This window comes from Hippopotamus amphibius, chromosome X (genome assembly GCF_030028045.1).
Source record: "Hippopotamus amphibius kiboko isolate mHipAmp2 chromosome X, mHipAmp2.hap2, whole genome shotgun sequence".
In the NCBI taxonomy this organism is placed as follows: Eukaryota; Metazoa; Chordata; class Mammalia; order Artiodactyla; family Hippopotamidae; genus Hippopotamus; species Hippopotamus amphibius.
In genome coordinates, this window is record NC_080203.1 from 5,960,917 (window position 1) to 5,978,148 (window position 17,232).

The 17,232-nt window shown below is 52.3% G+C and overlaps 1 protein-coding gene across 4 annotated transcripts in view; it reads right to left on the bottom strand.

Moving 5' to 3' along the window:
• MAMLD1 (mastermind like domain containing 1) overlaps nt 1–17,232 on the bottom strand; it is a 115,485-nt gene that overhangs the window by 38,189 nt on the left and 60,064 nt on the right. For all 4 annotated transcript variants that reach the window (XM_057719416.1, XM_057719417.1, XM_057719418.1 and 1 more), the window contains one exon: nt 16,216–16,374. In XM_057719416.1, the coding sequence (XP_057575399.1) occupies nt 16,216–16,311 (96 nt within the window). In that variant the 5' untranslated portion in view covers nt 16,312–16,374. The remainder of the gene's footprint in view (nt 1–16,215; nt 16,375–17,232) is intronic.

Below are 17,232 nucleotides of genomic sequence, written 5' to 3' on the forward strand. Positions count from 1 at the left end.
TTTCACAAAGAAACCTCTTTCTGGCTTTGAAGTCTTACTGGGACATCCAGTGCTAATCCTCTGACATCCCCTTACATTTGGCTGGCTGGAGGGCTAAGGTATGTGCGGGGGGCCACCTGCTAGCACAACAATGGTCATGACCTTACGGCAAAATGAACATCAAAAGAGATGCCCCAGGGCTGCACACCTGGGGCCTTCCCGCCCATCAGATGCCCTTAGAAAACCTAAGATCCCCAGGCTCTCTCACCACAGCTAAACTGCTTCAGTCTCCTCCGGGATGGGGCCCAGGCACCCAAGCTTTGTCACAGCTCTGTGGCTGATTCTAAGTGGACTGCCAGGTTGAGAACCACTGGCCCAGAGCATGGGTGGGGGCAGGATGGCCTAGGGCCTTGGTCCCGAGGCAGACACAGCTGAGTACTGGTCTCCACAAAGAATCTCTGAGTCTTCAGTTTCTTCATTTATGAAATGGGCATCATTTCAGTTCCCGTCTCACGATGCTGCTTGGACTACTATGTGAAACGGGACAGATTCCATGGCACCTAGTGGACCCTCATTAACTGGTAGCTGGCATTACAGAGGGCAGATCTGGAAGCATTCTGGGAGTCTAACCCTGTCCTTAGAGACAGGGACCCTGAGACCCACGGAAAAGCAGAGCTTGCCCTGAGTGACTCGGCTAGAGGGCCCCGGGGCCCGGGCAGATGCAGGGGCCCACCACTGCCACTCAGCTGCCTCCCGACCCACAGTCTTCATCCCCCGCACCCCCCCTACCCCCGTGGCAGGACACTGACTGCCCCATCCCTGCAGAAAGGGCTCCCCTTCTCTGAGCGAGTGGACTTGCCCACTTCTTTGCCTTTTCTTTTGAGATGTCCACCACCCAGACAAGGGCACTCTTAAGGGGCAGATCTGCCACCAGATTCCTCTGAGGCCTGACTACCATGGGGCAGGCAGGCAGGGGCTGGGGGCTGGGGGCGGAGTAGGCCCAGGAAGAGGCCTCTCCAGGCATCTGCTCCACTCTGCCACCCAGGAGTGTGCACTATGTATTTGGCCCATGGCAGGTGCTCAGTAAACAGCAACTGCATGAACCTGTGGACCAATGAACACAAATGGCCCAGCGCCCAGCGAGCTCTGCCTCGTGTTTTCCTGGCTGTTCATTCAATCGGTTCTGGGCCACAGACAAATCACCGCATTTCAGACTGAAATTTGGTCTCTTCTACATTTTCCCAAAGACTTAAAAGAAATCCAATATATTGAAAATAGAAATGTCTAAACTGGATCAGTAAGGAATGACTCAGTGTGCGCTCTACATAGGATCCCCTGCTGGGAGTCCGAGCTGCCGATGGCTGTGCCCCACGCGCTGTTCGTGATATCTCGGACTCAAGGCAGGTTTAATGCCAGTGAAGTCTGCATAGGACCAGGCAAGGGAAGGATGGCGTCAGGAGGACGGAAAGGAAAGGAGGGAGGGCTGGGGCTGTGAGCTGTAATGGCCCGGACTCCCTGGCAGACACCGTGGGTTCCTAGGGCTTTCATATAATTGTTGGTCTGCCATTATCCTGTTGGGACTAAGGTGGCAGGAGGTGGGGATGCTAAAGTTAACACTGGGAACCACCGGCAAAGGAAAGGGGTCTCCAGCTCTCTGAAATGAGAGTGTGTGTGCCTCCAACTTTTCAGGCACCCATTGAGTGTTGCCAAGCCGGTGTTCCCTGCTCAATTTTAACTCCGGAACCCAAGTGGATCCTCAACCCCACAGCAGACCCCGGGATGCCCCTGCGAGGTGTTGAGGCCCATCGCACCGCTGGTGGATCCCATCTACTGGAGCGGGCGCTGCCCTTGCTGTGCTAACCCTGCAACCGGACACCGCTGCAGCTCGCCTCCTTGAACGCTTTGGGAGGATCCTTAGTTGGGGGTGGGGGGTCGGCTGGCCTTGCTGTCCCTGGGGAGGCAGTGGGAGGAGGTGCTGGTTGAGGCCACAGTCTCAGTGGTGGGGCAGGCGGGAGCCTTTTCCCAGCTTTCCTTTTTCAATGGACCTAAACGAGACTCCACTTTACTAGAGGCTGTAGCTCCGCATTTCGGATTTTATGGGGAGAGCTTTCAACAGATCGCCTAAAGCACCCTGGCTGGATGGCCAGATCCCCAGCCAAGCCTACACAAGCCAAGGGAAGGCGGTGGTGTTGACATGGAAGTGCTCAGCCTGCCTATAGCAGCATCTGCTCTCACCCGGCCTCTGTGAGGCGTGGAGATCTTTTACAAGTTAATTTTTGCCCCTACACCCAGCCTCGCCTCAGCGACTCTTCCTGCACAGTCCCATGACTTGTTACTCATCTCAACTGCTAGAAGTCAACCCGGCTTTCCCTGATGCCGGTGCCACCCTGGCGTCCTGGCCGGGTCACCTGGGCCCGTGGCTGCTGCCACCACCGAGGTCAGCCTGTCTGGGCTGGTGTGGTTGACTGAACTCTGTGGCCACCCTTCTAGATCAAGTGCAGCAGAGAGCTTGCTACCCCAGAACAACTTCCTCTCTCAGTGTCATGTTGGGGGCAGCAGGTCCCCACCAAACTTCCAGACCCTTCTAAACAGCTTTACCTATGTGCCGCTTTCCAGTCTCATTGAGCTCTGTACGGCAAGCTATGGGTGCCAGCTCCCAGCCAGCCCCTACTTCCTTCAGGCCTTATACTACACGTGACCCTGCCCACTCACTGGGAGGACTTTTTTTTTAAACAATAAATGACTCAGTAGCCACTGGCAGGATTTCTAGAGAACACATCTCGACCTTCCCTTTTTATAGAAAACAGAATGGGTTGTGATTTGCTCGTGGTCCCACAGCTAGTTAGGGGCCCACACCAACACTAGACCCGGGGAGAGCCAGCCCTCACAGGCCCGGCCTGTTGGAGGGGCGGGAGGGGAAGTGAGGGACGGTGTCCTGGTGTCTTTTAGAAAGGAGTGACTTTACCTCCGTCCACCAGTGCCGGCAGAGTCCCATTTCATAATCAGGCAGACAAAGCCACCAATGTGATCCCCACAACCTTAGAAACATTCATTAAAATGCATTTCAAAGCATGTGATGCCTTCCCCACCCCCTAAATAATGAGAAAACAAAGGCAACCCTTCTGATAGGGGCCAAGTTCAGCTCTGAAGTCAACATTATTTCTGGTCCTGTCTGAACAATGACATATGGCAATTCTTCCCTTTCTACATTTTTTTTAGTCCAGAATGACAAAAAGGGCAAAGATTTCTTGGAAAAGGGTCTAGATGATAAAACTGCAGTCTGGGCTCAGAAAATGGACATAACGAGAAGAATATAACATACACGTATCCATGTATGTTAATATATACATACAGATATATGTATGTGTATATATATATTACTCTTTCCAAAGAAGTCTGGCAGGTTGCTATAAACACTTAATTTTGGACACTCTAGCTGGAGGTTTAACACGGATACCTACAAAAGGCCAGCAAAAACATGCACAGTCCCTCCTGGGTAAGAATGTAGGAAGCTCAAGGTGTCCAGGAGAGATTGGCTCAGGGAGCCTCATTTTTCCCTCTGGAGAGTCCCAGTCAAGACTGTCACAAAGCTGGAAATTGCCTGTGGCGTATTTAATCTACCCTTTCTCCCTCACTAGCACCTCCTGTGGTTCAGCCCAGGCCAATCAGCTTCTGCTTCTCTCAGTCTCTCTCACAGGAGTCCACCCACCCTCCATCAACCTTTCCTCCGTACTGTTACATATGGTCCCTGAGAGTTTCCAAGAAACTCACATTGGCCAACTAGCTTGGATTTTGAGCTCTCTGAGACCAGAGGGTTCCCCATTTGACTTGCTCAGAAGAAAGGAGAGAAGACACAGTGGTGCCTGGTGGAGGTAGCCCCAGAATAGATAAGACATGATGCTGCAGGACTGGGTTTGCAGGAAGAGAGAGAAGGAGGGGAGGAGGGAGAGAGACAGAATCTGCCTGGACATAGACCATGAGGACCCCATAACTGCCTGTACTTGGGCTGCTATATCATTTGCATCCTTTTCAGAAGGATGTCCCCACAAACTGATCTTTCTGTAGAACAAACAGGACTTTCAGCATTTCCAGACTTGCAAGACCTGCGGCTCTGGAGAATCCTGCGGTGGATGGGAACTGCAGGGAATCCTGAATGCTGATTGGCTTCAAGAGGAGTCAGTTTGTCTCAGGAATGAATCTCTGCTAATAGGTGGTTTGGACCAAGAATCTCACCCTACAAATACGGGATATATTGGTGCACCAGGCTTGCCCCGAAGTAGCAGGGACTGCATGCAGAGGCGAGCTGGGGTGGAGGAAGGAGCCTTGAGGAGGCACCAAAAGACCTGATGGAAGTCCTAGCTCCTCCATTTGCTGTGTGACTGTGGGCAAGTCACTCCCCCCTCGGAGCCTCAATTTCTTCTTCTGTGAAATGAGCACTCAGCCGGCCCTGGGTGCCTCGCAGCATCTTTGAGGAGTGCACATCAGAAGCAGCCACTGTCACTGACATCACTCTCCAGGCCCTGGGTCCCCAGGCTGCCCCAGTGCCGTCCAGTGTGGGCCTCAGCTTGCTCTCTGGCAAATAAGGACACAGGCTCTAGAATCGGGAGGCGGGGTGAGAGCGGAGGGAGATAAGCAGCCTGGCACTGATGGCATGGACCTGACAGCCTCCTGCTGCTCAGCACCACCCACCACTCCGGGCTCCGCCACATTGTCTGCGACCCTCGGCTGTCCCAACCTGAGGGTTGTGGCTTCAACAGGTTTCAACCAGAGCGATCTGAGAGCAGCCCTGACAAATGCAGAAATGAGCAGACCTGGGGATTTTCTAGAACTGTGTCCTGCCTTTCTGTAGTGTCAACATACCAGTTGGAAGAATTGGCAACTCTAAGAATGGCCCCAAACCGATAGATGCGTATGGATTTAATGGGCTCATAACTCATCCTGTACCACCCTAGAGACCTCCAAGTATTCCATCACTGACCAAGTGGTTCTTCAGTGCGAGCCTTGCACTCCTAGGTTGTCAGAACTGCCGGGCCCTTACTGACAGGCTGGTCCCTCCCATTCACAGGCGGGCTCATGAGGCCCAAGCCAGGCAGAGCTGTGCCCGTGGGCTGGTTTCTCTGATTCCCAGTTTGGCCTCTTTCCACTGGAAGAAACCCTGACCCTGTTTCCTCCAAATACCTTCTCGTGTAGTAGCATCACTAGCGGGATAAAAATGACTACTTAGGGGAGAAGAGAAAGATGGAGTTGGCTTCTAGCACCTGGAGGGATGTGCCGAGGTCGGCCTAGAGATGAGGCGCGTGCTGCCTGTGGAGCCAGACTAGAAGCTGAAGGTCAAAGGCAAGGGCAGGCCCCCCACCCGCCCCGCCCCCCAGATAACTGTGTCTGTGCAGGACTCAGGTTAACAAGCGTCACCTGCGTTGCACCTGAATTAGGCTGATGCGCCAGGAAACATGCAGGGAAGGGGAAAAGGGGAGGCAGAGCCAAGGTTGGAGGCCACCAGGGCCACTGGGCACACCTGGGTTTCTGTACGTGAAGAGGGCAGAAGGGCCCTCGGACTTCATTTAAGGCCAACTATCTCACTTTTCCCTGGGCTCTGCTTCTAAGTATTGATACCTTGCGGTGCGACCTCTCATAGGTTTCTACCCCACTTTGAGCCTCAGTTTCCCCACCCACAAAGTGAGTGGGTCCCGGCTTTGGTAAGCTGAGGCTATGACTTTCTTTCTGGACTGCTCCTACAGAGAAAAGATGAATGCTCTTCTCCCTCACCTAAGCGGGCCTCTCTTCCTGGGGTGCAGATAGGCCAAGGAGAGCCTGATGGTTCGCAAGTGTCCTTGCCGTGGGCAGGACCTGTACATCACCTCCAATTCCAGACCCTCTTAAAGAAAGCACAACTTGCCCCAACCCAGTTGGGGTCAAATTAAGATCTTCCCCAAACAGCTCTCCATGCCTTTTCAACAAGGAATGATTTGAACACACTCTGTGTGTGTGTGTGTGTGTGTGTGTGTGTGTGTGTGTGTGTGTGTGTGTGTGTGTAGACTAGATACGTTGATCCTGAGAGTAGCAGGTCTGCACTAGCTGAACCAAGAATGGTGGCCTGCAATTTCGCTCAAATGAACTGTGCTTATTTACACATTCTATTAGAGTCCTACCAGGTCACCAGTTACCAGAAAGGCTGCCAGCTCTCCAACCACATCTGGGGAGCCAGTAGTTTAAATGGGGAGAAGAGAAAACCAGTTGGGGATAGATCCATACCTCCTCCCCTGTGCCCAGGTGTAAACCTCTGCTTTGTGTGGATTGAAGCCTATACAATGTGCGGGGCCAGTTTTATGAAAGGGAATATAAGGTTCAAAGAATAAAATTAGGTTCCAGGCTTTGTAAGGTTCGAAGGCAAGTCCTGCAGCTTAAGCAGAAGGGGACTTTGCTTCTGCCTGTGCCCCAACAACGGGCTAAATAACACGGTGAAAGGCTTCAGACCATGGCAGGAATTTCCCTGCAGGAGAAATCCAACAGCTGTGTAGGTGGGGGAAGAATCCAGAGACACCTGGTTAGTCCGGTGTATTCTGGAGGTCACATGCTTATTGAATAAGCACATTTTAGTGGCTGGGCGCCAACTTCTGGCTCGAAAATATACTAACTGCCTGCAGATGTACACGCCCCAGTTAGTAGATCTTTGAGCCAGGCTGTTTGAGCTCTGATGTCATAGAAGCAGAGGCTGGGAGGGGACATGGGACAAGGAGCTTCAGGTCAGTGCAGAGACCCTCCCCATGGTCTAGGGCCTCTCTTTTTTGCAGCTTTACTGAGGTATGATCAAGGACTAAAACTTATACGTATTGAAGTTGTACAACGTGATTTTTTAAAAAGTGTACAATGTGATAATTTACTATATGTATACACTGTGAAATGACTTAGGTCCTCTTTTTTTGAAACGAAGGCAAAATTCACAGAGCATGAAATTCAGCTTTTTCAGGTGTACAATTCAGTGGCCTTTGGTATGTCCACAGCGCTGTGCAACCAAGACAGGGAGAGGGGCACCGCCTCACCAATCTGTTATCAGAGTCACACGAGCTTAGAGATGGAAACTGAGCATAGTGCCTGGCATGGTGTTCATACCCAATAAATAGTCTCTCTTTCCACTCTTGAAAATGCAAACACATTCTTGGTGGTCCTAAAATAGCCTGTAACAGAGTTACTCAGCAGCACTCGCCATTCAAGGCAGATCTGCCTTTACTCGTTGGCTGCATTCCTGAACAGCTGTGTGCAAGGCTAACTTTTGTCAACCAAATCATAATAAAATGCAACAAGAATTTACCATTGAAAGGAAATCCTCAGTAAACCCTTTTATGAAGTGAAGATCTCTCATCCAAACTTATCTGTCTTAAAGTTGTAGCACTCAGAGATATTAGCTGGTCTTGTAATGAATCCTAATTTAATTTTGGCCACAAACACACGCTCCTGTACCATAGTCCCAAAGCCCACAGCAACAAGAGCAGGTTACATGCTGAAAATAATGACAACCTGAAAGGATCTCTTTCTTTCACTGGGCGTGGAAAGTGTCTGTGATTGCATCAGGGAACATGTCATACAACCTGAAAAACTTCCCCTGTGTGTGTCTGTGTGTGTGATGGTGATGGTGGTGGTGGTAGTACTGCACCAGGCAATGGTGATAGTCATGGTGGTGGTAGAGGTGGTGGTAGGGGTGGTAGTGATAGCGGTGGCGGTGGCAGTGGGGGAAGTGGTAGAGGTGGAGGTGATGGTGGTGATGGGGGACATGAAGGAGGTGCTGGTGGTGATGAACGTACATGTGGAGGTGTTATTGGTGGTGGTGATGGTGGTGGAGGTGCAGGTAGTGTCGGTGGTGGTGGAGGTGCAGGTGGTGGTGGTGGTGGTGGTGGAGGTGCAGGTGGTGGTGGAGGTGCTGGTGGTGGTGGTGGTGGTTGTTGGTGGTGGTGGAGGTGCAGGTGGTGTCGGTGGTGGTGGAGGTGCAGGTGGTGGTGGTGGTGGTTCGTGGTGATGGTGGAGTAGGTAGTGGCCGGGGTAGGGGTGCTGCCAGGCAAGGGGCCGTTCCCACAGAGCGCTTCCTTCTTGCTTCCCCTCAGTGTAAAGCTGCCTGGACTGGGCCAGAGGAAGAAGACTTAACCCTGAATGTGTTATTAACAGAAACCTCAAACCTATCTCCTTGCCATCATTCATAATTACCTTTCTCTCACTTGGAAAACTGAAGCTGAATTACCGGTGAAAACGCAGGAGATTTTTGTTTGTTAAAATGCTGCTAATAAAGTAATTTTTTGTCAGATTTAACTACAGGAAAGGGCAAGGCATTTCTAAGTTCCTTAGCTGTCATGCGGCTTAAAAACATAGGATGGACAGCACTTAGCTACTGTACACTTAGCTCTTTGAAGCCATATATTCAGAAAGCAGATGTTGGATGTTGGTGTTTGGGGGCTGGCTTCCTGGAATTATTTTATATGGGCCAAGTTCATTGTTCTAAAACCCAAAGGCTTAACTGAAGGAGAAAAGGAGGCAAGAAAATGTTGAGATTTTCTGACAGTGTCACACAGGTGGCCCTAACACTAAACAACTTTAGCACCTCAAGCTTATTCTAGAGAAAGAGGCAGCTACTGAGTAGCCTTGAACGTCTGTCCACTACAGAGATGGAGGCTTCTAACTGTGCAAAGCAGGGCTGTCTAGGGGGCCCAGAACAGAGATCCCCTCGGAATGAGCACATGCAAGGGGAGGAGCGGGGAACCAGACTGAAAAGGAGCTGGAATTCTAGTGGGACAGACAGTACGCAAACAGCAAGAAGTGTGAGTAGGATCTTTCAGAGGACTGAAGGGGCAGTGAACTGACAGCGTGGCCAGGAGCAGGACTGGGAGCAGAACGCCCCAGGCAGGAGGGCAGAAGGGAGAGGCCCTGGGGGAGAGCTCTTGGCATGTTCCAGAGACGGGCAGGTGCCCAGTGTGCTTGGTACACGGCGAGCCAGGGGACAGCCATGGCTCACAGAGAGCCCTGCAGCCCTGGGAAGCGGGTGGATGGTCAAATGTTTGAAGTGGGAACCACTGGGTGGGGGATTATACTGAGGAACGGTCGTCGCCATCTATTTGTAAAAGGTCTGCCTGGACGCTGATGGGAGAGAGAAATGGATGTTGCAGGAAGGACAAGGAATAGTTACAGAGGCCAGGCCTCTGGAGAAAGCATAGGTCCAGAGTGGGGTCGGGCCAGCTGTGGCACAGGAGAAGAAGCAGAATGCCTGGAGAGGCACCAGGATCTGTGACTGTCCCTCAAGTGGCACAGAGCCGAGTACCCGCTTATGAGAGGAAACTACGGCCTTGGTAAAAATGATCCAAAGCCCAGCGACCTACACCAGGGGCTTGTAAACTTTCTGCAAAGTCCCAAAGTGTAGCTATCTTAGGTTTTGCAGGCCACGTGGTCCCTGTCGCAACTCTAGACAATATGTTAATGACTAGGTGTGGCTTATGCTCGTAAAACTTTATTTACAAAAACATGCTGCGGGCCGGGTGTAGCCCGCGGGCGGGAGTCTGCCAAGCCCAGAGCTACCACCCAGGCTCAGCATCTTCTCCCAGACACAGAGGTTATTTTGCCCTCCTCACACTGCAGGGGGCCACGGAGGCCTACTGTTCACAAGACAGAGGCAGGCAACATTTTTGAAGCTGAAAAGCTTCAAGATTTCTACCACTGTACAAGTTAGGTGACCATGTCTGAACTGGGTGAGGCATGTAGCAGTCTCAAATGCCACGGTTTAACCTTCGCTAATGACAGTTATTATTTTGGCCCATCTGCTGGGTGCTCCACGGGTCCCACGAAAGAGAACACTGCCTCCTCCAGCACACCCAGCCTCTGCTTGCTCCTCCAGCCTTTGTACCCTCATCAACAATTCGCACCTCAATTCGCACCTCATCCAGCAGATGAAAGCACAGCCTCCTCCTTCAGGCCTTCAAGGGACTCTAGGATAACCGGCCTCACCTCCCATCCCTTCCACTCCTGGGCAATCTCAAGGCTGCCATTTAGGCTACAAGTTTCCTGCCTCCACAACACAGCTCTCACAAGGGGAAGGCGGGGGCTGTTTCCTCCTCATCCATTCCTAGCACAAGGCCAAGAGGCAACCGCTTTCCAGAAATTGCGATGAATCCACTAACTGGCCCCATGAAGGACACGCCTTCTCCTTCTTGTGTCCGAGCCTCTTGTGTTCAATGAAGGGGGTGACCTGGACAATTTCTAAGGGACCTTCTGACCAAGAGGAAGGGCAGCCACTGCTCACTGAGCATTAACTATGTGCCGGGGACTGAGTCAGGTCTCAGGGTCACGAGCGCTCCTGTGCCAGCTGACAGCCTGGGGGCAGGGCGGCCCTGGGACCAGCCTGGAGAAACAGCTCTGGATGGGGAGTCAGGAGAGGGACCGCGCCCCGAAGCACCAGAGGGAGGCACATGAAAGCGGAAGACAGGTTTGTAGGAAGGAGGGGAGGGCGGTGGGGGGCGGGTGGCAGCAGCCACAACTGGGCTTTGGGTCTGGACCCTCAGGGGTCAAGTCTAGCCTGGGCTCCTGCCTGCTTTTCTAACTTTGCTACTTTGGGGTTGGCAATCTGATGAGATGAGGGAGGTGGGAGACGATGAGGAGAAAGGAAAGGTGAAGGGGCAGGAGGCAGGGTTTTGACAAATTATTCTATGTCAACTGCAGAAATCAAACTCTGTAGCCCAGTCCTTAGGAGTGTGTTCTTCCTATCCCCCTCCCCCACCCGAGGTCTAGAACTGGGCACCCCGGGGGCAGCTTATGACCCAAATAAGCTCTGTCTGCAATCAGAAACACGCTGAGATCTCCAGCTGGGGATTTTCAACAAAAGCAAGACGCCTCAGCCTGCACAGGCCGAGCCAGAGCTCAAGGAGCCCTAGGCCTGCGTGCCAGGGCTACCCCCCAGAGGGGGCTGCGCCTGAGCGTCAGCTCAGTAAGGCTCTCCTGCCACCCCAACCTGGGGTCTAAGACTGTCCACCCTTCCACCCTGTGGAGCTCAAGCTCCAGACACCTGTCACCTCAGGCCTGACATCAAGGAAGCTGGGGGCAGAGGCCGGGCAGGAATGCAGACACGACCAGCGTGGGCTCCTGGAAGTTCAGAAATAGGCAGTGCCGGGCTCCCAGATGCCAGTGGGCGCCAGCTGCCAAACAGACCTCCCCCTCCCAGCAGCCTCCCCTGCAAACAGACTGCGATTTTCAGGTCACCGCTTTGCTGGACGGGCCAACCAGGCAGGACCTGGATGCAGAGCCCAGCGGTGTCCTGCCAGCCGACCAGCGCGCAGCCCTCGTGGAAGAGCCAGGCCTGAAGGCAAGGCCTCTGCCTGGCGGCCCAGCCCGGCAGGGTGTCTGGAACAGGGCCGGGCCCTCACTGCAGGAGGAGGGGGTGGGAGGAAAGGGAGCGAACAGCTGCGTGCTCCGTGGGGAGGATCCCCAAATAGAAAGCCACATACGCACTGCAGGCTTTGACCCAGAATGCTCAGAGCTACACCATAAATCCAGTGCTCCTCGGGCAGCAGGGCTGTTGATGAGCCTGAGATATCCTCAGGGGCCCTGTGTCTCTTCCTGAGCTCCAAGGACACTCATCTCCCATCGCCCTTCTGAGCCAATGCCAATCTCTGATCATTAAAGAAAAAAAAATGCTAACAGTGGTAATACTCTGTGTGGTTTACACTGTGTTCATACCCACACCTTGTTCACTGTCATCTGATGTGGGCAGAGGGCAGAGTCTCATGCAGGATCCCAGTAACTTTCGGGGACAGCCACCTCCCCGATGAGCTGATGCCTGGACCCCCAGTTCCTGGGAGCCGGGGCCATATACACAGCTCCCCATCCTGGGGCCAGACCTGCACGTGCACCCCACCCACAGCCGGCATGAAACAGGAGACACTGGGCTGCCTCTCCAGGCTTCCAAGAGAGCTATTTAGACAACTCAGCCCAGGTCCCGGCTCGCTGTCTCTACCTCCCTGTGCGGTTTTAATTAGCCTGGCTCTCGGCTCACAGGCTGGGCAGTGGACGGCTGTTGGACAGAAGGTTCCAGGGAACCACGAGTATGAAATCAAGATGCCTCCATTCTTTCTCTGTTTATGGGCTGTCTGCCACTGGAGGGAGATGTCCAGGCAATCTGGGGCTCTGTTCTGCCCACTGTTGTAGCATGAACTCCGAATCGTGCCGGCCTGCGGAAGTCTCCGTCTGTCTGAGCTCTCAACTGGGAAATGCGGAGCAGCAAAGGAAGAGGAACTTTGGAGTCAGGGCACCTGGGTTTGAGATCTGAATTTACAACCTACTGCCTGTGTTAACACTGGGAAAGTTCCTCAGTCTCTTCCCTGGTGAAGTGGAAATATTCGTTCCCGTGTCATTGGAGTAGATGAGCTCCTGTGTATAAAGGAGGGCGCACAAGAGAGACACTTGGCCATCCTCTCCTCTTGGCCTCCGAGGGGAACAGGCAGAACTACAGAGTAGGACGGATCTGTTCCTGGTGGAGGAAGCCTGGGAAGAGTCTACCCCTTGACTGGGAGCTGCCGTAGCCCAGGGTCTAGCACAGGGCTGGGCAGGCAGGGACCCTGGAAATGTGGCAGGAGGCCCGAGAGAGATAGGCCCTCTGACCTCGAGAGGAAACGGACTTACGCAAGGTCTCAAAAAGCGCTAGTTAGAGCCCTGGGATGACACTGAGGTCTCCTTACTGAGTCCCCTGCTCTTTTTGCAAAGAAAAGTGCGTGCTTCTGAGGATGAGGGGTACAAACCCCCACAGGCCACAGCAGCACGTGAACAGCCATTGATTGGCATCACACGACGACACACAGAAGCTGCGCCGTGAGCGCAGCGTCCCCTTCCTTCTCTGACAGCACGTCTAATGCCCTGCACGCCTCCATTTTGTCTGGAGCTGCTCAGAGCCGGAGAATCTTTGCGACTTTGGTGTAGACTGAGACACAGATGACTGGGTTCCAATTCCACGCGGGCTCCAAGGCACTCCCATCTGGAGTGCTAATATTTTAGAGCTTTGTGCACTAGTAATCAATCCACTCACCATTCCGGGGGAGGAATGAAGATCTTAACTTCAAAAGGAGGGGCCAGACATTCTGCCTCCTGTTCAAACTCCATACACTCGCTGCAGAGACTGGATGCCTGACGAAGCTTGGGTGAACGCCCAAATGTTCAAAAGGTAAAACTTCAGATCACAAGAGTCATTAAAAAATCAGGCTGCTGAATGAATGAATAGATGCTGAGAGGGTGCTGCGCCTTCTTATGATAACTACTCCCGCCTAATATGTGCTCAGAGCTTGGTGGTTTTCAACACGCTTCAGATCCAAGAGGCAGCAGAGCACAGCGGTGAAGAAAGCAGGCTCTGAGCTCTGTTGCGTCTTACCTCTGTGACTCTGCTAAGTTGCTTAACCTCTCTGAGCCTCAGTTTCCTTCATCTCAGGGTTATCCTAAGGATTACAGGAGATAAGGGGCCCCGAATGCTCAACAAGTGCCTGGCAACTAGTCAATGCTCAATGAAAGGTGACTGACTATGCTTACTTCTGGTTCATCTGATCTTTGTCCTCAGGGTGGGCAAAGGATGGACAAAGCCCCATAGTTAGTTAGGAGCAGAAGCAAGGCTGGAATCAGGTGTCCTGAGCCCTGGTCTTAGGCCAAGAGTGATCATCACATCAGATGCACGTTTCCTGCAAGGGAACTCTCAGTGATTCGCATGGAAATCCCAGGGCTGTTGAAAAGAACTCTCCTTTGGGACTGATGTAATTCTATTAACAGAACTTGAAATTTTTGTTGTTGTTGCTGGTCTGTTTCTTGGGAAAGGACAAAAAAAACAGGTAAGCTGAATGTCTGCGTCAGACCTCTATACTGAGGATGCTGGTGGGACGAGGGAGGGTGGTGCTAGGGACATGCTTCCAGAGACCCACAGTTTTCCAGAGCTGGGCTGCGGGGTGTCATCCCTGGATGTTATAAAGCATCTGATGGCACACAAGCATTGGAAACAGCCAATATCCAGTCCAGGCCACACCTGGGAAGCGCCAGTCCAGCTCCCACAAAGGACCGCCTTCCACTGCTCCCGTTCTGGGCCCTACACTAACTTATTTGGACAGTAAGTTTCATGGCGAACTGACTGGCCATTCTGCTTTGAATCTGTCCATCTCTGTCCACAAACACGGGGCTGCTGAGCTACTCAGCATGCGGAGCGGAGCTCCATGTGGGCACCATGTACCTTCTTGAAGCTGCAGGGATTGACGAGCTGCGAGAAGTCAGCTGTGCTCAAACCAAGAACTGCCCCTGCTGCTGTCTGGCGGCATCAGCGGTGCCTGGCTCGGCCAGGCTCTGCGCATATCTGTCGGGTGCACCCAAAGGAGTGGGCTCCCTCAGTGGCAGCCCCTTCAGAGGCCATGTGCATCTTCCAAGAAGATGAATGTGGTTTTTACCACAGGGAAGACTCATCTGAGAGCCTTGCTTTTGGAGCCCGAGGCTTAGTGTTTGGATCTCCTCAACTGGGGCAAATGCATGGTCTTCTAGGACAGCTTGGAGTCTGGGAAAGAGCTGGCTCAGGGCCAGGGGTGGAGAGCAAGATGTGCCATGGAGGAGGCAGAAGGGCTGATTTTGATCAAGTCCAAGGTGTGACTCTAAAGCAATGAATGTGAATTTTTGGCAAGGTTTACAAAGGACTCTAAAGGCCACCTGCAAAGAGAAGCCAAGACTGGAAATGGCATGAGCAAGGGCTGCTTCTCCAGAGTGAGGGCACGGATGGCTGCTCCAAGCACCTGTTCTAGGAAAACCTATCCCGTGCTGAGATCTGCACTGATCAAAACCAAAGCAATTACTTACTAGTCACACTTTTTAAAAGGGTGTTGGTGGGGCACATGGTGGGGAGGGGAAGAGGATAGGATCCTGCATCTCCCATCCACTCTTCTCCTACAAATGCAAACAGGCGTGAAACAAAGGAGAAATTAAAGTCCTGCTGAAACTGACCATGGACTGGACACATTACCAAGAGGTTTTCCTTCATGGACTTAATTCTTGACCATAAAAGAGAAGCAAGAACTAAAAAGGGTGATTAGGATGTTGGGTAGAGACTGCCATGCAAAGATGCCTGACAGGAGGGCTGTCAGTTTGGAGGACAGACTGTTGGCCAAAGTCATTGCCCCCTTTCTGCCATCCCACCTGACCGCCATCTCTTTGAGAGCTGGAACTCCAGTAAATGAAGTTTTGTAAATGTTTCAACTAGATACCACATGCTCAACACATTGTTGGTGGTAGACAATGAGGGAAAAACAGAGAAACAAGATTTCAACGATGCCCCCCCACACCTGTGCATGGATCAGAATTCTCAACTAAATAGAAAACTGACTTACTGAAAGTGGATTGCCCTTGGAATTGCAGAAGCCAGGCCCTCTAGTTATGTGAAATGACATTACCTCAGGGCCCCCAGCTCCCAGTTCTCTGAACAGGAAGGAAGCAGACCCACGGGCCTAGAAGAGCCATTTCCTCTACTCTACTAATTGCAGAGATTAAGCAAGCCACTCCTTTGTGGACCTAATACACTGAGATAACAGCCATTGTGTTTGCAGCACCTCCTACTAACTGAGCTAACCTTGGTAGACTGGTGAGGCTACAGGCTTTTATTGTCAGATTCAACGAACCAATGGCTCTCATGACCCCTTCTAGCATCCTAGCTCCCAGAACTACCTCTGGAATCCCTAACCCTGAGTTTCAGACCCATGGATGATGTCTGGGTTCTCAGGGAAGAAACGAGAAATTTGTCAGTAGAGTTTTTAAAAGGACATCAGGGCCAGAGAGTCGTATGGGAATATCTTTCTGTGGCCTACTCACTGGCTTCCTGCTCTCAGCGGTACTCATAAGCTAATATAATACATCTAGGGCCTGTCATCCCCACAGTCCTGGTTTCTATCAAGAGAAAAAGTAGGCTTTTTTTTTCCTTTTCACCCTTCGTCTCTTTCTCGTTGAAGGGGTGCAGTGCAGAGAGAGCTGGACTGGGAATCCAGATGGAGCCTTGGACTCTATTTCCTGCTCTTCCAGAAACTCACAAGGGGCAAGGTCAGCTCCTGTCCTAGATCTTTTCCAGGTCAGATTTCAGTTCCTTACATTTTGGGTTGGCTCCCTGCCACAAGTTTGCACAGAGCATTTCAATAACACATCTTATGTTCAAGTTTAAGATTAGAAGCATTCAATACCCCCCTCCCCCCTGAGAGCCCATTGTCTGACCGATTTCTGGAGCTTTCTGGGCTCCTGACGATTTCCCACCATGGCGAAATGGGGAACCATGCTCTTGATTACAAGCCGACTTTTCCAGTCATCCATTGTTTGACCTGCAATTTTATTCTTGACTCTCCAAGGCGCTTCCCAAACGACCTAGACACAGGGCTTAGGGAGACAAAAAGTACACTGTCTTTCAGATACGAAGATGAGACCATTAACCCCGTGAATCGCAGACTTGCACTCCGAGGACAGGTTTGGGTGGAGTTGGCCACGTTCGTTTTCCTGTCTCTCTCCCCACCCCGCCACCCTCATGGAGCCCCTCCCACCTCCAGGGATGAGGGCCACTTCTGGGAGGCAGTTGGCTGGGATGAGATGGCAGTCCCGGGGCAGAGCATAGTTTGCTGGAGAGCTGAGGAACGGGTGGAGAAGCAGCCCGATGTCACTAAAATAACAGCGGGCTTATAGGCAGGGAACGTGGCTCCTGGGTCTGGCCTTGCTTTAGTGGTACGCAATGAGAGCTGGGGAAAGGCTCGTCCGTTCTCTAACGCAGGTGTTTTTTTTAATAGGAAAACCATGGTGGTTGGGTCAGGTGATGGCTCACTGCCCCTTCAGCTCTACTGAAGCCTCTGGCCCACAGAAGGAGCAGCTCCCAACTCTGCCCCTGTTCGCTCCCGGCCAAGTGAGCTGACTAACAGGTCATAAGCCGACAGTCAGTGGAAGGAAGCAAGGGCTGTTGGAAGGAGCTCGTGAAAGCCCAGTGCACTGCCGTAACGGCCGCCCCCGTTTACACCCTCCGTGACAGCGGAGCAGACACGTGCAAACCCAGGTACAGCAGATGTTTTTCATTTTGTTTTGTTTCATTTCTTTTTCTCAGGATGTAGACATGGAATAAGAGCTCTATTAAGACATTCCTATGTGAGGGAAGCTCTCCTTCCCATAGATCTCCTTGGCAGTACAAAAACAGGTCTAAAATTTCAATGTCCAGACGTCTGGCTCTGGAAAAACAGAGAAGCACTTTCCCCA